Raw genomic sequence first — 22,382 nt, 5'->3', positions numbered from 1 at the left:
TGTTTTCTTGGCTCGGCTTTATTTTCATCCAATTCAGATGGCAAACACTTTCTTCGGCACTTGAGCTTTTCCTCCACCACCCAGTAAAAGAGAGTGGGAGCATAACACATGATGAAGTGTGTATGTTAGACAGTGCAGCTTGACTGGTGGGGAAAATTACTGTTTTGACCTCTTCTTGGAAGCCCAACCTCGTTTATGTTATTAGAAAGAGTGGGTTTTATTTTTTTCAAGGTTTAAGAGCATTGGAAAGCTAAACATGCTTAATGTGCTCTGTGATGGACCATGGACCGCTCCACTCCGGTTAGAAGAATGGGGGAAATAATGTACTGTTACTTAATTAGCCATGCTTTAAAGCCTCGTCATATGTTTCTCCTCAGAGCTCGGAGTTCTTTTCAGTTCAGTTCGTTCAGTTTCTATTTAAGGTCATATTTCATAAAGGATATGTATAATGTGTATAATACTTATCACCGTTATTCACAACAAGTGAGGAGCATTAATTTTTCTGTTATAGCAAACCATTAAACAGCCATAATAATGTATGTTTAGTTAAAACTGTACATTTTAGGCTCTACAAACAGAACACTACGCACATACACACTTTTAAACAGCAGTAGGAAGCGTTTAGTCTGGTAGTTTAGTATATCTCAGATTAAAATAGACAAGCATGTTTAAAAAAAGGGCCAAAGCTTTTATTTTAGTTTCTAACTAACCATGCGCATGAAATCACTGGACGAGATGTTTGCATGTCATCAGAGCTAAATGTAGACGTCCTTATCATTTGTTCAGTAATGTTACATTTAAGCTCAGTTACAAATTTGCAACAGGAGTCTGAGCTATAGGTTAGGACTCATAACTGAATTTTGATCACATGATCAGTTTTTAGACTAATTCTACAGAACTGATAGAAACGTGACCAGCCCAGGGATTGGACATGGTTCTGTTGCACCACCCTGAAGCATTGAATATCAATTTGAAAAATTTGAAAAATCAAATCAGGCCTTTTCTGACCTATAATAACTCAACTGTAAATAATGAACAGCGATTCAGCTACCCAGGATTGGTTCTTTTCATAAAGCGAGAATTTATTTACAATTGCTTTTGGGTGCTTTCTCCCCTGTGAGTTGTGATCGAATTTGACCTGTTCAGCCTGTGTTGCTGTGAAATGAGCAGACTGACTAAGCCACATGTCAGACTTCTGGCAGGCCACCACAATTCAGACTTCAGCATTCTGCCTTGTTAAGAACGCCCGATTCAACTCCTTGTCTCTTCAGCAAGGCCTTCATGTATTGTTGGACATGAGGAATACTAATTTCTGCAGTTTAATATGCCTCGCATCAGAGAACTATTATCAGCACAACATCAATATATTGCACATAATGGCAGTTTCTCAAAATCGTCTACTGTTAGTTTATCTGTTTTTTATAGGGTTTCTCTGTCCGGTTTCTAAAGAGGTGTGTTTTTTTTTCCTGTAGGGCTCCAGTGCTGGTGGCCTTGGCTCTGATTGAGAGTGGGATGAAGTATGAAGACGCTATCCAGTTCATCAGACAGTACGTGCTGCTCTGTCTTGCTATATACATACACACACACGCACGCATACACAAGCTGCACTCAAGGCCCATCCTTAACCACACCTTGTGTTTACGCTCTGAATCCAAGCACAACAACATCAGGTGGATTTAAATGCACTTTCTGTGAGGTTGAATCATTCTGTGTCTCTTAAATTACAGGCCTAGGTAAGCCAGCTCTGTTCAGAGGTACCTTACACTAAAATTAGATCAGAAACACTCTGTTGCACCGTCTGACCGCATGAGAGACAGAAAGAGGGAGAGAAAAGCCTTTTTTAGGCGGTCCTTGCCACAAAAAAAAAAGACTATTCAGAAGTCTGGAGTGTAAAAGACCTATTCAAATATAATTGGACTGTGATGTTAAGTAAAACATGATTTTTACAGACCATCAGAGATTTTATTAATAATTTCAGTCAGTTTCTTATGCATTCCACTTATTGCTTCTTAAGTAAAATGTTGATATTCAACACACTCTCTGGATAATTTAGCACACATATGTAATATAACTATAATGGATTTTTTTCTGTTTTTGAATTTGTCATCATTAAGCTGTTTTAGTGCACAATTTGCAGGGTCCACAGCTTTAACAGTTTATTAATAAATAAAGTGGGGGAGGCATGTGTTAAACTCCTCACATTTTAACACTCTTTTTAGAGTGTGGTATCCACACTTTCACTTATAGCAGGGAATTCTACAGTTTTTGCTAATTGTCTGCATAATTCAGTGGTTGAGGTGAAAACCAGAGTGAGGGTTAGTGTAAAATGGTTTGTTACACAGAAACTTGGAGACACTTTCTTTGGAGTGCGGCATTTTAGACAAAATTAACCTCATCAGGCTCTCAGTAACATCTCAACAGTGATGTAGCAGCATTATCATAAGACTTTTACTGAAGCTGTTTCATCTGTCCTGGTTCAGATCTGCAGATGTTTAAGAAATCACTGGTCTAAAAGGTCTAATACAATCGAGATATCCTCAACACACTATTATAGACCTGCTGCTGACACCAGTCTGGAACTGGAGTTTAACTGGATTAGGCTGAGATTAAGGGCCCAGACTAAGAGTTGAGGTTAGGGTTATGATTGGAGCCAGGATGATAGGATGAGGTGTTGGGTTGAGGTTAGGGTTAGGATTGGGACCAGGATGATGGTTAGGATTAGGTTTTGGGTTGAGGTTTAGGTTAGAATTAGGGCCAGGATTAGGTTTTGGGTTGAGGTTAGGATAAGGGCCCGGTTTTGAGTTGAAATTAGGTTTTGGATAAGGCTGGGTTAGGCTTTGTCTGTTGATTCACATCAACAGTAAATCTACTTAATGTCAGTAATGCATCAACAGTTCTTCGTTTGTCAAAAAGTCCCTCTTAATATGGTCCAGACATGTTCCTTTGTTCGTTTGTCCTTTTTTTTTGTGAAACTGTTGCCATTTTCTACCTAATGATCTGATTGCTTTCACAGGAAGCGACGAGGGGCTATAAACAGCAAGCAGCTGACCTATCTGGAGAAGTACCGGCCCAAACAGAGACTGCGCTACAAACACCCGCACATCTTTAAGAACAAATGTTGCATGATGTGAACCTGCCGTCGAACCTCTGCCATCGGACCTGAGTTGATCTGGACGTTACGGACTGGGCCACAGTGGATGCACTTTCGCTGTCCTGCTATCATAGCAGGACCTGATTTCTGGTCTGGTTAAATCCCCATTGGTGCCTAAAACTCCTCACTCTCACTGTGGAGTGAACACTGCCATGCCCTTCTGAGACGTCAGGTCGCTGGAGGGCTCAGTGCCTCACAAGGTCAATAACAAGCACCAAAGGTAGTCTTTGACCCCATAAGATGCACCAGGACTGACATTCAAAAATAATGCCTCAAATTGTCGTGATGGGCTGGTTGGAGCCAGCTGATGTGAAGCCAATGGGAAATGTATGTGTGTGTATATGTGTGTATATATATTTCTTTGCGGGCTCGTTTTCTTTCTCTCTCTGCCTCTGTCTGTCTGGAGACTCAGGTCTGATGTTTTCAGTCATAGCTCCTCTCGTCCTGTTATCGTCCTCGAATTTACTTTAGACTCGTCCCCATGACGTTTAGGCATTTTGTGAGCGAGTGCAGTGGTAGAACTGGACCGAGAGGAGCTGAAGAAGGGCTCGTCTAAATTATCCATCTTTCTTTGGACATGACATCTTTGCAACGGTTTATGAGCAGTAAACGAAAGCTTCTGTGAACTAAATATTGAAATTGCTTGTATATTACATGGTTTTGTTTATGTGCTGATGCTCTTTCTCAGTTTAAACTCTGTCCTTGAAGTCACTTTAATGTTAAAACGCAAAGCCGAACATGGCTGAACACCTTTTCAACGTTCGGTAGCCCTAGGCCCTTGTTGCTGATATTGCCTACGTGTGCAAACAGGTCAGTGGACAGGTCATCCCATATTGCACCAGTGGCCTTGCGTGGCTGAATTATGCTGGAGAGATCATGAACTGGTGTCTGGATTTGAGACGCCTCTCTCTCTGCTTTTGAAGAACACGTACCTCCTGCTGTATAGAGATAATGACAATGTTGGTGATGATAATAAAGGCTGTTTATGGATCATTTGGTCTTGCTTTGATACGAAGGTGACCTCATTATGAGGGAATACAAACATGACTCATGCACACCTCTGACTTGCCAGCTCATCAACTCCAGCATGGCCATGTTTGAACCTCACTGGGGGTGAGTGCTGCCATCTACTGGACAAAACCTTGTTGTACATGATCCAGGTACACCAGTCCAAAATTCAGCTTCAAGACAGTTTTTAGGATCAATCTTCTTTATTTATTTATTTTTTTTATTTTTTTTTAGCAGAAATTAAGTGAATCTTTTAATTTTCTATTCTCACTAGTAAAAACTCTGGATTGTCCCACTCATGAAGGGTCCGAGGATAGTCCGTAGTCCAACACAATTTTAACAAAACAATTTCACAGCTTAAAAACCAACTAATTAAACATATGGTTGTTCAGATGACTTTTATTAACAATTTATTTGTTATTAATGTGTGGTTTTGAATAAAGGAGGGTGGAGTCTTGGTCCCTTCCAAGGTTTCCTCCTCCAGTTTTAAGGTTTCTCCTCTTATCCAGTCTTATTACTGTCTTATTTCTGTGAAGCTGCTTTGTAAAGATGGGGTTCTAGAAGTGCTATACAAATACAGCTGAAAAAAAACTTGCTTCACATAAAATGATGGAGCCAATTAAAAAAAAAAACCCATATAAATAGCAACCCTTTTGTATGGGAAGCTAGTGGCTGAAAGGCCTTCACTACTCGAGTAGTACAGTGAGCTTTCCTACAGTCAACAATCATTTTTAATAGCCTGAAGAAATTATTTAGCTACTGTGAACTTATAATGAAATAAAATGTATAAACACACACTTTTGCCAAAACACTATCACTAAAAACTAGTGTTTTAGTACTTGAGAGTATAAACCGGCGTTCTTGGGCTCTGCCTCATTTGGAGGTGGTCCTGTCTCAGTCTCAGGATGAGGTGGACTCGTCGAGGCCAGTCAAGTCCAATTGCGTCTGTCTTTTTTTTTTTCTATCGTTTGTATTAAATAGTAGTCCGGTTTAATAGTGTACAGATCAACATGTGGAAAAGCTGGACTCTCTACTTTCTCTGTGGACCCTGCCGCCGGACCCACCGCACAGTGCGGTTCAGCAACACGTAGCTCGTAGAGTACAGCAGATCTGGAAGACATCAAGTTACCCAGAATGCACTGCGAAGAGGGCGCCTAGCTAGCTATAAGCTAAGTGCGATCTTACTGAAGCTCACTGTGTTCCTAGTGAAAAACACCAGACTGCTAAAGTTAGAAGAGGAATATGTGTAAATTTTAACCCATGCTTTCTTTGGTCTCGATATGAGTTTGATTGAACATGGTAATGTAAAAAACCGACTAGAAGGGGCTATCTGCAGAGCCGCGGGACCGCGCTCTCAGCTCCGGATATGATGTCACGTAAAGGCCAAAAGGTGACACGCGGACCGCGTTCTGAGGGACGCAGCGTGACCTGGCTGAGCTGTGATGTCTGAGCTGGTTGCATCAGATCACAAATATAATGCGTGTTAATGGTGAAGTAAGTTACACACACTCCATCGAGCTGAAGAAGCACTTCACCAAGAGCTACTGAAGCGTGCAATGGTCCCACAGTCACAGGAAAAACACAGCACTTCCTTCTTGAGTTCTATTGTTTTTCCGTATCAGTTCACCTGAGGTTATTTACCTCATTTTAAGACCTGCTAGGGGTCAGATGTGTTTTTTAAAAATGTTTTCCTCGTACGTAAAACTATGATGATGTGGCCTACGTTGTTTTTCACACGACTAAATATAGCTAACTATTTCCTGTACTAAAGAACTCGTAAGGACCCTTCCCTTCTCCGTCCTTTTTAAGAGTGTACGGGTTCCAGGGCAGGCTAGCTTAACGAGTTCCTCCTCTTACAAAAGAGGATCGCTCCGCTTAGCGGTTGTAAGCAGCGGGAAGGTGGGACTGCAGTTCTGAAGTGAACCACTAGAGGCATACTTTCAAGGGGCTGACAGTGAGGGGCCTGAAGGTGCGGTACTGCATCTCTGCCTGGGGCACTGTGATGCGCTGGGAAACTGAGCAGTGGTCGGTTGTTGAGCGCTATCACGGGTCGAGGACCTTATTGTCCCTTTCCATGATGACTGACCTGTATAGTTTTAGCTTGATTAAAATATTAATTTTAATAAACATTAAATAATAAAATGGTTGGAATGGATGTTGTTAGTTTATGTTAAGTTGGCTGGTTGTGTATTAAAAAAGAAGGGACACAGAATCATCACCATCATTTGCTTCCAAAAGTTACATTGCATTAGTTTGACTAAGACTATAAAATAATAATAATAATAATAATAATAATATATATATATATATATATATATATATATATATATATATATATATATATATTTGTATAATAATATATGTATATATGACATGTCATATAAATGTTCAATTATATGATAAAAATATAAAATATATCATGTATAATGAACTACAAACTACTTAAATGTTTTTCTTTTTTTTTTTTCTTTTTCTTTTTATATGATAACTAATCTGGTCTCGGTCTTGACTCTGACTTTACTATAAGTCCTGATCTTGACTTGGACTCGATGTGTCCCGGTCGTGGTCTTGACTTGGCCTCTGCTTTAGCAGTCTTGACTACTATGTTCTGACTGTCAGCCCAAATCAGATACATATTTGATAGACTGTACAGCCAAAAACCTACATGAAATACGATTTTCCATCCCAACCCAGAGCGACCTCCATCTCTCCAGCTTCTACATATGTATGCATGTATGTTTCACCTACGTCATTACCATAGCAACCCATTCACATAGGTTTCTCATGTCCGATTACTTACAAATAATAGTGCGGACATCCATCTCACCAGATCTGATTTGAGAAACAAATTCAATTTGCCAGTCTGAACATAACCTAGGTTATCCAAAATAAAGGAGGTATGTAGTATGGTCATCACAGGTGTATTGTGGTTTTAATTGTGGTGAATTCTGTTAGTTTTGCTCCTACAAATGTCCTGATTTCTTCTTTGTCGACTCAGGCCTCGCCGTGTAGGAGTGAGTGAAGAATAAGAAAGTTTTAGGGCCTCCGAAGTTAAACCAGCTGAGAACTAGTTAACACACCATAATCCGGCTCTGGTTTCAGTGTGCTACAGATGTCTGTGTATTGCTTAAGTAAACGGTGAAAAACACCGCCAGCTGTCGCAGTGTGCTCTGTGTGTATGGAGGCGCCATTATTGTATTGGTCAGTGTGTGCACTGCACTCTTTTCTTGTCTTTTCACAGACTCACCTTCGACTGGGAGCGGACGAGAGAACAGAATAGCGTAACTGGCTAAAACGCACACATGTAGCCAGTAAACACAATAGGCAATAAATTGAGGTCATGAAAAATGTCCATAATCGTCACTGTCCAAAGAAAAACATGCATCTCCAAAGTGGCGACTATTGCAAAAATGTTCTTAAGAGCATTACAATTGGTACAGGACACAGTGTACAGGACAGCTACAGGGTTCAAACCATGGTGGAAACTAAAAACAGACGAAAGTGGAGATCCATGGCTTTCACTGGAAAGCAGTGCTATATTGTACCATAAGTCAATAACGTAGTTATCGTGACAGGCATATAGGCATTAGCATTAGGAAACTAGCATTCAAGTCAAGTCAAGTCAAGTCAAGTGGGTTTATTGTCATTTCAACTACATACAGAGTACACAGTGAAACGAAACAACGTTCCTCCAGGACCATGGTGCAACATAGACAGTGCATACAATTCAGTGGTGGTGTTCATCTTTTCAGAGCTTGTTACTGCTAGGGTATCTCTGGAACTGGGTATTGCATGATCACAGAAAGTCTTTAGGATTGATTAAGACAAATGAGCTCTGTTCGGATTGAATGCCCTGTATTATACTTCATCCAAAAAGCAGTCAGAGTTGAACCACCTCTGAAAACAGCAGATAAATTGGGGTAAACTGTGTTAGGCTGAGCATTCAGAATGGGCTGTTTACACAGCTTAGTCTGCATATATGGAGTGGGGTGGGAGGAGTACAATTTCAAACTAACAGCATTTGCATTTTACTTCAAACTATTAAAACATTTAGGGAACTTCAGTTTGCCCTGATATAAACTTTTAGAAACATTGCCTTTCCTTCCGAGTTATTTTATGCAGCCTTTCTAAGAATGGCCTTACTTAACAGTGCAGAAGGTGAATTACCTTACTTAGTGACCTTTGAAAGTTGCTTGGCCATAAATGAAAATGTCAATGAAGAAGCACCCTGGATGAGACAGTGATAGTTGAGATTCAAAGAAAAAAAAAAGATTTTACTGCATGTTTGCACTGCATAGACCCTTTTAACCAGAGCTTTTAGAATTGAAGCCAAGGAATGTTTATTTTTGTTCAGTACGATACATTTCAATAGCAGGCATCATCAAAGCATTTGTGGTTCAGTGGTAGAATCCCTTGCCTGTCATGCGGGAGGCCCGGGTCCGATTCCCGGCTAATGCAGTGGTTACCAACTTTACCACATCATCGGCTATTTTTCTACCATTCTGATTTTGTCAGATCAGTGGAAGGCCTTCCAATATTTCAAATGTTTTGAGAAATGAACGCCCTTAGCAGTTGGTGCTCTTTGTGGTGTGTGTGTGTGTGTGTGTGTGTGTGTGTGTGTGTGTGTGTGTGTACAGCAACAAACTTCCTGTCTGTTTGATGCACATAAGTTCTTCACATTTCCTGATGTCAGGGGATTTTGTGTGTGCACTGAAGATAATAAAATGGACCACATTTATGGAAATGTTGATTTTAAGCGCTCCACAACTGCTTGCAAGAAAATAGGTCCAGTGTCACCAGAAAGAGGTACTTGACTACTTAACTATGTGTTAATTAGATGTGCTTTTGTTTAGACATGTCTTTTTTTACATATGTTTTTTGTTTTTGTTTTTGTTTTTTTAAAGTTGTCTAGGAGGCAACACTGTACATTAAAGGGCTTTATCATTACACTCTACCTCCAATATACAGTCTTGTATGAAACAGTTTTTTGCTCTTACCGAAAGCAGAAGGCCTCCACATACAGGTTTATGCAAATGTTTGGACACTGTTCAATGGTTTTGTATGTGTAAATAAGTGAACATATCCTCTACATGAACATGAAGGATAGAACAAAATAGAAGCAAATAAACTCTAATGATGCTTTAGAAAATGTGTCTTTGTAGAGGATGCGGACTGGTTTACACTTAGAAGAAGAAAAATACACGTCATTTCACCAGGGATGATAAACCTTTATATAAGACTGTATTGCTCATAGCTAAGCTTGTGGGACTCTATGTCTTCAAATGAAGGCATCATGTATCAGCTTGTCAGGATCCTAAACATTACTGTAAAATTACAGTCTAGTTTAAAATAGATCTCTATTTCAGTAAATTTCTCTTACAGAAGCATTTAGAACTGTGCATAACCAAATCATGTTGTCCTGTTGAAATTGGTTTAATTAAAGTTGTCAAGGATTGGATTGATGCACTAAAATGATACTTTCAAAGTGATTATTAGGAGCCAAAATTATTACAACATTTTTACTGCATGCATAAGCTGAATGAAAGCTGACATGTTGCTGATCTTGCAAAGTGAACCCAACTGATTTCAGCTGTAAAAAGCAGACACAACTAGAGAAGTGCAGCATAGTAACAGCTCGAGACACAATGAGACAACTAGAGAAGTGCAGCATAGTAACAGCTCGAGACACAATGAGACAACTAGAGAAGTGCAGCATAGTAACAGCTCGAGACACAATGAGACAACTAGAGAAGTGCAGCATAGTAACAGCTCGAGACACAATGAGACAACTAGAGAAGTGCAGCATAGTAACAGCTCGGGACACAACTAGAGACAACTAGAGAAGTGCAGCATAGTAACAGCTCGAGACACAATGAGACAACTAGAGAAGTGCAGCATAGTAACAGCTCGAGACACAATGAGACAACTAGAGAAGTGCAGCATAGTAACAGCTCGAGACACAATGAGACAACTAGAGAAGTGCAGCATAGTAACAGCTCGAGACACAATGAGACAACTAGAGAAGTGCAGCATAGTAACAGCTCGAGACACAATGAGACAACTAGAGAAGTGCAGCATAGTAACAGCTCGAGACAATGAGACAACTAGAAAAGTGCAGCATAGTAACAGCTCGGGACACAATGAGAGACAACTAGAGAATTGCAGCATAGTAACAGCTTGAGACACAACTAGAGAAGTGTAGCATAGTAACAGCTGGAGACACAATAAGAGACCATTAGAGAAGTGCAGCATAGTAACAGCTCGAGACACAACTAGAGAAGTGCAGCATAGTAACAGCTCGAGACACAATGAGAGACAGCTAGACAAGTGCAGCATAGTAACAGCTCGAGACACAACTAGAGAAGTGCAGCATAGTAACAGCTCGAGACACAACTAGAGAAGTGTAGAAATGAGACAAATAAGATTTGAGAGTTTGGTACAGGCTAAGCTTGTGTGTAGTAAAAAAAAATATTGTGTGAAAACAGCCTGAATTGTGTTAATGTCATACTCCTCACCAGAAGGATGTTATTTTGAAAGTGTGATGGTAAAAACTGTATACAGTAATAGAACACTCATGCTCTGTATTGTCAGAGATAACCAAGTGCTTTACTTCAGGTGGATCTGACCGCTCTGGCCCTTCAGTCAGAGAGAGAAACACACCTTCTCTAAAGTTCCTGGTGGTTGCTCTCAGCCTCCTCCTACTCTGTGCTTTGGTGGCGCTCTGTGTTGTGGGTGTCCTTTGTGAGTATCACTCAGCTTCACTCTGTAATGTAGTGGTCCTGGAGACCTGCTTCTGAGTGCAGTTCTACCCCCAGTCTGCTAAACCTGCTCCATTTCATTAACTTCTTCCAAAGTCTTTTTGAAATTGGCTGGATCAGATGAAGCGTTCTCAGGTTAGAGGGCAGAATGTTAAAGCATCTCTTACTGGACTGTAAAAGCAGATGAACAGTGTTGACTCTGTACTTCATAATTAGTTCAAATTATTATTCTTTGGTTTTATGATTTCACCTCTGGTGTTCTCTTTCAACAGATTTCAGTAAAGGAGTCTCTTCTGAATCAGTAAGTGATCAGTGTGCCAGTGCCGTAGAACCAATGTCCGCTCAACTACACAATGCCACTGGTAAGAGGTTTGAAGAGTTTGCTCTTTCTTAAAGACAGAAATGTCTTCTTGTGGTTATTGATCATTGACGGTGTGGTTGGGTAGTTTCGTGGTTTGGTCGGGTAGTTGTATGGTTTGGTAGTTGATGGTGTGGTTGGGTATTTGTGTGCTTTGGTAGTTGATGGTGTTGTTGGGTAGTTGTGTGGTTTGGTAGCGGATGGTGTGGTTGGGTAGCTGGGTGGTTGGGTAGCTGGGTGGTTTGGTAGCGGATGGTGTGGTTGGGTAGTTGTTTGGTTTGGTAGTTGATGGTGTGGTTGGGTAGTTGTTTGGTTTGGTAGCTGATGGTGTGGTTGGGTAGTTTGGTTTGGTAGCTGATGGTGTGGTTGGGTAGTTGTTTGGTTTGTTAGTTGATGGTGTGGTTGGGTAGTTGTTTGGTTTGTTAGTTGATGGTGTGGTTGGGTAGTTGGGTGCTTTGGTAGTTGATGGTGTGGTTGGGTAGTTGTTTGGTTTGGTAGTTGTGAGGTTTGGTAGTTGATGGTGTGGTTTGGTAATTGTGAGGTTTGGTAGTTGTTGGTGTGCTTTGGTAGTTGTGAGGTTTGGTAATTGTTGGTGTGCTTTGGTAATTGTGTGGTTTGGTAGTTGATGGTGTGCTTTGGTAGTTGTGAGGTTTGGTAGTTGTTGGTGTGCTTTGGTAGTTGATGGTGTGGTTGGGTAGTTGTGTGCTTTGGTAGTTAATGGTGTGGTTGGGTAGTTGATGGTGTGGTTGGGTAGTTGATGGTGTGGTTGGGTAGTTGTTTGTTTGGTTTGGTAGTTGATGGTGTGGTTGGGTAGTTGTGTGGTTAGGTAGTTGATGGTGTGGCTGGTTAGTTGTGTGTTTTGGTAGTTGATGGTGTTGTTTGGTAGTTTTTGTAAATAGGTAGGTTGTTGTATAAAGGCCAGATATTATTATTATTATTATTATTATTGTTTTGTTTAGCAGGGAAAAGTGTTAAAATACTTCCATTAAAGTACTACAACATGACTTAATCTGTTTAACCAGCATAACCACAGTTTAAGACAGTGATGCTATGCTGCATAACTAATTCATTTAAATGTAGTGTGTGCAAATATTTGCCCAGTAGTTTTGTACTGTTTTATTGTTATCAAACATGACATATCATATGCTTTTCAGCTGCAGCTGAACAGTTAAAATCACACCTGCATCAGGTTCAAGCAAACTACGAGAATGCATTAAGAAATATTGCTTCATTCAATGGTGAGTTTATACCAGTTCTCTAAGATTGCTAATCCCGTAGTCTAATGAAAACTAAACATGCTAAATATGATAGGAAAATGAAAGCAGACCCCTGAAACTGAAAACTCATTCTGTTTGTATCAGAAACAGAAAGAAAGTATGAAGAGCTGAAGGTCAAGTCTCGCAAGGCCCATGAGGCCTTCTCTAACTGCAGTGGTAAGATAAGGTTTCCTTTTCACACTCTGAATTTATAGCTCTTTCACAAAACACTCCACCTAAATATGTTTTGCTCTGTAAAAACTGTTAGACACTGTTAGATTCTAAAACCGAAAACAGCTTCAGTGGATTCATTAGGGTTTGTAGAAACCTATAGAAAGTTTCCTTAAGTCTCCAAACATGGAGACTGGGAGCTTTTGCTGGTCATCACATTTTCATTTTAGACACTAATCAGCTTAAGCTAACCTCTGAATGGCATGTTGCTAACAGCTTACAGCTTAAGGCAGGGGTTGCCATACCATGACAAGACCCATTTGTATCCATTTGAACAGTGGACAAAACAAAAGATAATTTCCCTGATTGGTCAATCTTCAGTAATACTGTTTTGAAATATTTTAGACATTTTAAAAGGGTTCCGATGGGTGTTGTTCAGCTACAGGACTGTGTTTCCCTCAGCATAAACTGAGATCACTGTGAAGTGGTAGTGTGTGTGAAATGAAAACACTAGATGTTGAAGAGCTAAAGTTGAAGTAATTGTTCTAGAGGTTCTGGATGGCAAACAGCAATGTGGATTTTCCACAGTCCTCACAGATTCAGTGTGGCTGACATGTCAGGTTAAATATTTTTTATGTTTGTCTTTTCAAATAAAGACTGCCAAAATTGTGCACTGTGTGGAGATGGATGGAAGCCTTTTGGTGTGAAGTGTTACTACTTCTCCACTGATAAACTGAACTGGATGAACAGTAGAGATCACTGTGCTGAGAAAGGAGGACACCTGGTTATAATAACCAGCCAAGCTGAGCAGGTGAGTCAATTCTAACTTTAACTTTTTTGATTATAATGACAGATGAATGTGATGCAAATATCTGTAAGTTGTCAATGTAACAATATATCTCAAACAATCTGTTTTAGGATTTTCTAGCTTTACATCTTCATGAAAATCACTGGATCGGGCTGAATGACTTGGAGACTGAAGGAAAGTGGATGTGGGTGAACCACCAGTCCCTGACTGAGACGGGTGTAACGTAAGAGCCACATTCACTCTCACAGTTCACACATCGCTTTTAGTTTAGCTTTAGAGGGCTGTTTCACGTCCTGCACTGTGATGCTGACTTTAGTGTGGACACAAAAGTAACAAGAGTAATACTATAATAATAATAATAACAACAATAATAATAATAACAATATAACTAAAATCAAGGTAAAATCAAAGTAAAAACAACCTTTTTTTAATCCATGCAGATTCTGGTATAAGAGGAGTGGGCAACCTAATGAACCTGATAACTGGAAAAATGAGGACCCTTCAGGAGAAAACTGTGCTGAGTTACATTCCTCAGATACTTGGTTTGATGCTTCTTGCCATAAACTGAAAAAATATGTGTGTGTAAAAGATAAACTTAATTTCTTTTGATAGGACTCTTACACTGTTGTAGGGGACAGTGGGACAGTGTTATCTCAGAATGGTCCCATAGCAATGTCACTTGTGAATTCTGACCACATTATTTCTCCAGATTTACCTTAAAGACTGTTTGTGCTGCATAAACAGCAAGTGTGTTTGATTCCTGGTGTTCACGTCTATATTATTTAAATTTCTCTAGCTGTAATAGACAATGGTCTAGGCTAAAGAACAGCCTCTACATTGAGGGGTGGTTTAACACACTGTTATAACTAGGACTCCAGGAGGAACAACATGAGAGCTCCATACTCCAAATATACAAGACATTCAGAAAAGCTGAGTTTAATATTTGCTTTTCTTTTTTTGGTGTAAAATAAATGTTATTGTGTCTTTTCAGCATGTTTTGATCATGTTCATTCGGATCCGTCAACTCCCCTTCCAGATCTGTAAACGAATAGTGGGCGAGGCCTTTGTAACTAGTTTGTAACTAATTATGCTTTGATTTGATTACTCCATCTGTAAAGTGACTTCTGATACACCTTCATTTCTCGTGTAGTTTACTACTTAGCAAGCTAAAGCCTACAAGGCTAACAACAGCAATGAAAAGAAATGGCATTGCAGCACAGCCAAGGCTTATACCAGAGAAAGGACCTATTTTTAGCTTTTTGCCAAAGCAGAGTGTGTAGTGACTCCTGACACCTGATTGTTTGTCCCCTCCTGCCCTCCTGCTGTGGTAAATATCTTGTGTAATGAGTCAAAGTAGGTGTGGGGATGTTTAAAAACAGTATTGAAGTAGTATTGAAGAGTATCCTCTTGCACCTATTGTTAAGATGATTGTTTATTAGGCTACTGTATAGAACCCTCAAAATATGCTCTACACTGCCATGACAGATTGAAGGCTTGTAGCCAATACTAATGAAATGAGTGTAGCCCACTTATCCATAAATTAATGGTGTAGTTTAGTTATAAATATTTATACTTATATATATCGTTGCTGTCCTGCAAAAACCTTGCATCTTCATTTTTGTTGTTTTTGTGAATCTGGCATTAAGTGTTTTTTACATTGATGTCCATTGAAAGCAATAAAGGTTTTTAACTATCCTATTGTTAAGGTGCCATTTTGAAGATATAAGGTTTTTACTTAACAAAAAATACATGAATAAATACATAAAAAAATTAAAAATATATATATATTTATATATGATCTAAGCCTTCCAGAAGTGACAGTGACAGGAAAAGCTCTTCATATCAGGAAAAAGGAACTTAGAGAGGAACCAAAACTCAAAGGGGAAATCATCCTCTATAATACAAAATGATGAGATATGCAAAATATTTAATTAAACATGAACATCTTTTTAGAGGTTGGTCAACAAAATAAGACATTCATTCATTTTGGCTAAAATGACAAAATGCATTTTGTGGTTCTCATACTAATAATAGTAATGAAAAACAAATAATGTAGTCATAACAAAATTATTAAATATGACAATTTCTTATGGCAACTTAAAATAAAATAAAATAGAATTTCTTTATTGATTATATTATATTATATATTGTTATATTATATATTATATTGTATTATATTATATGTTGATTATAATTATGATTTTGCAGGAACAATACATTGAGCCATTTCACCTGACTGAAGTTTGATATATTGTTTTTGGAGGGGACAAAAAAGCTGTACATCATAAAGGAGTCATTTCATGTTATTGGTCCGAAAACCAAAACAGATCAAATTACAACCCAATCACAGTGCAATTCTGACAGAGTTTAAATGAATGGGGTTAAATATTTCAGCTTCTGAAATAGAGCAACAGTTCGATAGATGCTCATCTTTGTGTAATCTTGACACATCAGCTTAGTAAAAAAATTTAACAATATCTGGCTATCTGGCTCAATATATCAATGATGTCCATGTTCACATTGCATATACATGCACAACTTCAATTTAAACTATGAACATTGTTTTTGCTGAATTAAAATGTTTGTGAGCCTGACCTTCTTGTCCAACACCAGTGCCTGAACTCACAAATGCTCATTTGACTGAATCTTGTGGTAACTCTTCCCAGAAGTTCGGAGGCTGCTAGTCAAATATAGCCTCCAATCCATAGGAATGTCAATGTTTTTGGGATATGTTTTGTTTTGTGGTGAATGAATCAATGGTATTTGATTTGTTTTTACTTTCTAGGAAACACATGATACTAAGAAAGTGGGTCAAATCAGTATTATGTTTGCACAATAATGTGTGTGTGTGTGTGTGTGTGTGTGTGTGTATATATATATATATATATATATATATATATATATATATATATACAGTTGTGTACAGATATAGTGTCCTGCAAGTTAGGTGATCCAAAGTCAAACATGCTCAAATGTTGTCAAACAGTCTGTTACAGTGAAAAGCTAAGTGAGTAAACAATAATGTGATATCCAAAAGGCAAAAGTTTAGGACGACACATATTTAATATTTTAAGCAAGATCATTTTTTATTTCCAATATACAGTTTCAAAATGATAGAAAAAAGGAAAAGGGCTCAAAGCCAAAGTCTGGGCACCCTGTAGAGCCAGTAGGGTCAGCCCTGCTTTGACAAGAATGCTTGTAGTTTTGTGAGATTCTTAGACTGTCTTGCATGAACTGCTGTTTTGAGGTCTTTCCACGTATTCCCAATTATGTTTAGGACAGGGGACTGTGAGGGCTATTGCAAAAAACTTGATATTGCGGTTATTTAATTGCTTTCATTCTTCTTTCTACCACTGAATATGGCCGCAACACCAGCCCAAATATTAATCCTGATGCATCAGTCCACAAGACTCGTTTTTAGTGCATCAGGCTTGTTCAGATGTTCTTTTGAAAATGTCTAACTCTGCATTTTGGCAAGATGCAAGAAAAGTTTTCTTATGATGAAGTTCATATTTGTGCAGGTGTCACTGCACAGTAGAATGGTACACATATGGTATTTATAAATCGGTTCATTCTCTACTCACTTAACTATTCACTGTAACAGAAAATACCAGTGCTGCCCAGTCTGCATTCCACTGTAGATCAGAGTGTGAGTTTCTATGGGTTTGAAAAACCAAGCATTTTCTTTCAGATGTATCTGAACATGCTGACTGGTCAGTCAGAAAGAGGAACCCTCTGTCTAAAGAAACTCTGAAGCTCCTCCTGGCTGCTTTCGGCCTTCTCCTGCTCTGTGCTTTAGGTGCACTCTGTGTTTTAGGGGTCCTGTGTGAGTATTACTCAGATTCACCCTCTAATTATAGTGCTGAAAGACTTCAGTGTTTTACATCCTTAACTGAACATCCTCAAAAGCAGAGCTACAGTATTACATTATTTTAGTGTTATTTTGTCCATGTGTGTATGTAGTTTTCCTCATTTAGAAAAAATATATTTTTCTTTAATAAAACGCTTTAACAAACAGTCCCAGACTGGACTTAATTTAATTTGACTTTACCTGTTTGTCTCCCAATGCTGGCTGAGGAGCTAAAATCACATTTCAGGTTCAAGTAAACTACGAGAATGCTGTAAAACGTCTTGAGTCATTCCATGGTGAGTTTATTACAGTTTCTTTAAATGAGTTCAGTTTTATTCTTCAATTCAATGCAGGCATATAAACAAACTAAATCAAACTATCAGTTGCAGCACAAAACATTGATTAGGTCATTGTTAATCTTTTTTTATCTATACCAATACTATAGTAGTACTATTTAGAATACATATATAGTACATATATACACACATACACACACACATACACACACTTTTCCTTTGCTTTTCTTTTCAGCTTTTTTTCTTCACACACTCATGGCCAATTCAACTATGTGTATTTTTGTCTGCGCCACCATGCCACTTTCAACATTTACAAAGGAAACCAATTCAGCACTCAAAAAGGAATTTAAAGACAGTACTGACTGCACACTACTCTTCAATGTGGAAGAAGGGAATGCTGAAATCAACAAACAGCACTATGGATGAGAGATTAACAGATAAGCATTGTTTTGTGCTTCTAAGACAAAAAATAAAAATGTTACTGCCTGTTTGTGTGTGTGTGTGTGTGTTGGGCACAGTAACACACTTCCTCTCTAGTAAAAATGCGTTCTTCACATTTCCTGATATCAGAGAGTTAAAGGCAGTGGTGTGCACTAAAGATACAGAAATGGACCCCATTTATACAAATATTGAGCTCCTCACAACAGCTGGAAAGGAAATCTCCAAAGGTAATGAGTTGTCTGTGTTAATTATGTGTGTTTTATTGATATATATCTTTTTAAATGTCCTTATTGATCTTTTAAATGTAAGGTAACATTGTACATTGGGCTTACAATAATTAGCAATTATATGTTAATAAGTCATTCATTACCCATCACTTATGTATGACTTGTCATGGTCTTTAATCATTACTTATTACATACTTAGTTTTTCATTGTTTCTGACCTTATTTAGTCATTAACTGATGCTTCTTACACTGACAGTGAATCAATATGCGTTTGCTCATTTTACCGTATTGTCATAATGCTTGACCACTTTTTTGGACAACTGTTTGTTTTTTATGTACTATCGTCAACACGGTGATGTGACATTAATCATATGAAAGCATGGTAACAATAACAATGTATTTCATTGTTGTTTACTTGTTTTGAACTGCTTGAGTCCATCTGATCTGATTTTGCTCTACTCTACTCACAATTTACTGCCTATTTAGCTCAGGACATTTACATTTACATTTAAGGCATTAAGCAGACGCTCTTCTCAAGAACAAAAGTGCTTCAGTATTTACCCAAGAATAACCTCAGCTAGTTTGAATAGACAAAAAAATCAAAGATACCTCTAAGCTTAGATACAGGTGTAGGATCCAGTGAAGAGAATGCAGCTTCTGTAGATGGAGTGACCAGTGAGTTCTCAAGATCTGTAGAGGATGCATTTTGAGGTCACAATGTCTCTAAAACAATGATTATATGTAAACAATATGCATAAATAAAACTATAATAATAAGTACCAAAATAAAAATAATAATAATTTTCACCCACATATCTGTATCTCAGATGTTTCAGACCACACTGGCTGCTCGTTCAGAGAGAGGGACCCGCCTCCTTGTACAAAAACCCTGAAGTTCCTTATTGTTGCTCTTGGCCTCCTCCTGCTCTGTGCTTTAACGGCACTCTGTGTTCTTGTGGTCCTGTGTGAGTATCACTCAGCTTTACTCTCTAATGCAGTGGTCCGGGAGATCTACTTAACCTCTGGTGTTCTCTTTCAACAGATTTTAATAAAGGAGTCTCTTCTGAATCATTAAGTGATCAGTGTGGCAGTGCTGTAGAACGAATGTCAGTTCAGCTACACAATGCCACTGGTAAGATGTCTGAGGAGTTTCCTGTCTCTTTTCATGCAGACATTTCTTTATATGGTTATGGGTGTGGATTGACAATAGATCACTTATAAAGGCCCAGACAGGCTTTTAAGGTCAAATGCAATCTTCCAAAGCTGCACCTCATAACCATTGCTGCAATATAATACAGATCATTTCTAAAAGATATTCAGAAGAAATACAGGGGTTAGTATATTTGTAGCTACTAGTTAGTTAATTAGTGAGCGCTGTAATGAGGAGGAATCTGGGCTTGTTTTCTTTTAACAATTAAACACACAATGGTTTGACTTTAATTAAGGCATTTGGAATACACTAGGCTGTGCTGCCACTCGATTGGGAAGCCTTCTAGCTGTATGTGTTGCCATTTATATAAGTTATAAGTTATGAGCAGTAAGCCTGTTTTTTGTGTGTGTATGGTAAATGTACCACAATCCTAGTCCTTTCTCCCTAATTAGTTTGTCTTTGTTATTATTATAATTATTATTTACATATGTAAGCTTAGTAACAGTTTTGTTTTATTACGTTTGCTGCTTTTATGCTTGACTATGCTTTCAGCTGCAGTTAAAGAGTTAAAATCACATTTGGATCGGGTCCAAGCGGACTACGAGAATGCACAAGCACAGTACACAAGACAGGTGGTTTTATTCAATGGTGAGTTACACCAGTTTTCCAGGTCAGTTTTTTTCTCATAGCCTAAAGAAGTGAAATATAGTAAAACAATGACCTGAGCAGACCTGAGAAACTGAACTACTTAACTACTTTTTGTTTCAGAACTGGCAAGAAAGTATGAAGCGCTAACGGTCGAGTATCGCACACTCCACGAAGCCTTGTCTAACTGCAGTGGTAAGATGCTTTTCTCCCCCCACACAGCCCGAACACCGAATGGATGTCCAGTGAAATTTCCATTCTGACGTGAAAAAGAAAGTTTCTCCTTTTGTGAAGTTGTGATGCTGTGTGATCTCTCCACAGACAATGTGTCTTTAGATTGCAATCATTGAACCTCATGGTTAAAACCAGTGTGTTGAAGCTGACAGGTTTTTAAAACCTCTACTGAAGACTTTAGACATTTGAGACAGTGGAGAACCTGTATGATTCTGAATGATCTCAGGACAATCAAATCAACCGAATCAGTCATTTACAATTGAAATCTACATCCATGTAAAAACTCATCATAGATAAGAAAAATGCTCTGAAAAAATGAAAACTTCTTCATTTCCACAAATTTGTTCCTCATTTGTTGTTCATTTCTTCAACATAAGGGTGTCAGAACTGTGGACAATGTGGAGAGGGATGGAGGCGTTTGGGTCTAAAGTGTTACTACTTCTCCACTGATAAACTGGACTGGAGGAACAGTAGAGATCGCTGTGCTGAGAAAGGAGGACACCTGGTTATAATAACCAGTCAAAATGAGCAGGTGAGTCGAGGTGATCTTTTCAATTTGGAGTTCTAGGTTTTTTTACCTAGGCAAACTCAGACAAGGTAAAAGACCTTAATTAATAATTGGGGTGATGTCTGTGCAGAATGACAAGGTACATATCACAACTGCTCCGTGTTTGAAAAAGGAAAGTGGCTGCAGCGGCATAAACAATAAAAATCGAAGTCTTAAACTAATCAAGGATGCAAAGCAAGACGTGTCTGTGAGCTTTTTACAGTGAGCTCAAACACATTCTCAGTTTAAGCCTAGATTTCAGCCACTGGATCTCCTTTCTCCTGTGATGCTAGTGAAGATGAAACCGATACATCTTTTGCGCAAGTGCTCAGTTTAGGAGCATGAACTGTTTAGAGGAATATAGGGTATAGGTCACATTAAAGAGTGTAAACAGCCTAAAAACATCTGATTTGGTAAGAAAATCAGATTCGGGTCACTTCACCTGCTGTGTAAACGTAGTCTGTGAAATGTGAATATAATGCCCATACCAAGTTAAAGTAAGTCCTTTAGCACAGATTCTGATACCACTGGAATCAATACTTGTTCTAAGGTTATTCAAATTTGACCTACTTGTCATCATGTTACTTCATATATTAGAATTTTGTAACTTCAAGTCTTGAAGAAACTCACTGGATCGGGCTGAATGACTTGGAGACTGAGGGAAAGTGGATGTGGGTGAACGACCAGTCCCTGACTGAGACGGGTGTAATGTAAGAAGCATGTTCTCTCACACAGTTTATACACTGATTTAAGTTGCAGTATCTTCTGAGGTTAAGCAGAGTTTCAAAGAGAGCGATCTGCAGCAGTGATGAACACAGTCTTATAGTCTTTCTAACTCCGGCAGATTCTGGTTTGAGAGGAAGGACGAACCAGATGAGCCTGATAACTGGAAACATGAAGACCCTTCAGGAGAGAACTGTGCTAGTCTGGGGAATGAAGAGGGTTATACACATTTATGGTTTGATTCTTCCTGCAGTAAACTAAAGAAATACGTCTGTGAGAAATAAAAGAATGAATCGATGATGATCGTCATGGTTATTCAGCTTTTATAAATTCTTTAAATCAGCTTCTTTTCAGGAAAGATTAGTGGTATCTGGCTTGTCCACTGTCTGAGCTGATTCAGTTTGAGGTCTTTGAGGTCTTTTATATTACCACTAATGTTTCTACTGTGTATTTCTTTTGCAGTGTAAAAGGCCTACAGATTCAGAGGTAGTAATGACTAAAGGTTGTGTTGATTCTGGACAGTATGTGGTTGTTTTTTTTTCTTCTGCTGTGTTGAAATGTAAGTTTTAAATAGTAGTGCATCTAAAAACATCAGAATATTGTGAATTTATTTTTGATCGTTATTTATTTCAGAAAGGTAAACTATCATTAATTTATTACCTGTAAACTGGCATATTTCAGGCCTTTATTTGATCAGTATGACTAATGTCCTAAAGACAGTCAAAAATCCAGTATTTCAAATGATTTCATTTAGAATTTGA

General features: G+C 38.5%; 3 protein-coding genes across 7 annotated transcripts in view; all 3 read left to right on the top strand.

Annotated features, from left to right (window-relative positions):
* Positions 1–4,144, top strand: part of ptp4a3a (protein tyrosine phosphatase 4A3a) — a 44,276-nt gene extending 40,132 nt beyond the window's left edge. For all 5 annotated transcript variants that reach the window (XM_072675829.1, XM_072675827.1, XM_072675830.1 and 2 more), the window contains exons 5-6: positions 1,473–1,547; positions 3,014–4,144. In XM_072675829.1, coding sequence (XP_072531930.1) covers positions 1,473–1,547; positions 3,014–3,131 — 193 coding nt within the window. In that variant the 3' untranslated portion in view covers positions 3,132–4,144. The remainder of the gene's footprint in view (positions 1–1,472; positions 1,548–3,013) is intronic.
* Positions 4,145–10,031: 5,887 nt separating this feature from the next.
* Positions 10,032–14,500, top strand: LOC140551087 (uncharacterized). The gene is made up of 8 exons (XM_072674454.1): positions 10,032–10,281; positions 10,775–10,900; positions 11,190–11,279; positions 12,430–12,513; positions 12,637–12,708; positions 13,359–13,513; positions 13,621–13,733; positions 13,951–14,500. The coding sequence occupies exons 1-8, from the start codon at positions 10,032–10,034 to the stop codon at positions 14,117–14,119; spliced, it is 1,059 nt and encodes a 352-aa protein (XP_072530555.1). The 3' UTR covers positions 14,120–14,500.
* A 2,366-nt stretch (positions 14,501–16,866) lies between these two features.
* On the top strand, positions 16,867–21,919 carry LOC140551964 (uncharacterized). Its single transcript, XM_072675825.1, has 10 exons — positions 16,867–17,465; positions 17,591–17,656; positions 17,975–18,324; positions 19,150–19,287; positions 19,365–19,454; positions 20,025–20,120; positions 20,241–20,312; positions 20,729–20,883; positions 21,496–21,608; positions 21,743–21,919. The coding sequence occupies exons 3-10, from the start codon at positions 18,036–18,038 to the stop codon at positions 21,903–21,905; spliced, it is 1,116 nt and encodes a 371-aa protein (XP_072531926.1). The 5' UTR covers positions 16,867–17,465; positions 17,591–17,656; positions 17,975–18,035; the 3' UTR covers positions 21,906–21,919.
* Positions 21,920–22,382: the final 463 nt, after the last annotated feature.

Source organism: Salminus brasiliensis, chromosome 3 (assembly GCF_030463535.1).
Source record: "Salminus brasiliensis chromosome 3, fSalBra1.hap2, whole genome shotgun sequence".
NCBI lineage: Eukaryota > Metazoa > Chordata > Actinopteri > Characiformes > Bryconidae > Salminus > Salminus brasiliensis.
This window is presented reverse-complemented; position numbering and strand designations above follow the sequence as displayed.

Bases quoted from the DNA above. Each gene is read 5' to 3' on its own strand.
- LOC140551964 (XM_072675825.1), top strand. From the start codon at position 18,036: ATGTGGAAGAAGGGAATGCTGAAATCAACAAACAGCACTATGGATGAG. The intron at 19,288-19,364 runs GTGAGTATCACT...CTCTTTCAACAG, and splicing joins CTGTGTTCTTGTGGTCCTGT to ATTTTAATAAAGGAGTCTCT. The intron at 20,313-20,728 runs GTAAGATGCTTT...CTTCAACATAAG, and splicing joins AGCCTTGTCTAACTGCAGTG to GGTGTCAGAACTGTGGACAA.
- LOC140551087 (XM_072674454.1), top strand. From the start codon at position 10,032: ATGAGACAACTAGAGAAGTGCAGCATAGTAACAGCTCGAGACACAATG. The intron at 11,280-12,429 runs GTAAGAGGTTTG...TATGCTTTTCAG, and splicing joins TCAACTACACAATGCCACTG to CTGCAGCTGAACAGTTAAAA. The intron at 12,709-13,358 runs GTAAGATAAGGT...TTTCAAATAAAG, and splicing joins GGCCTTCTCTAACTGCAGTG to ACTGCCAAAATTGTGCACTG.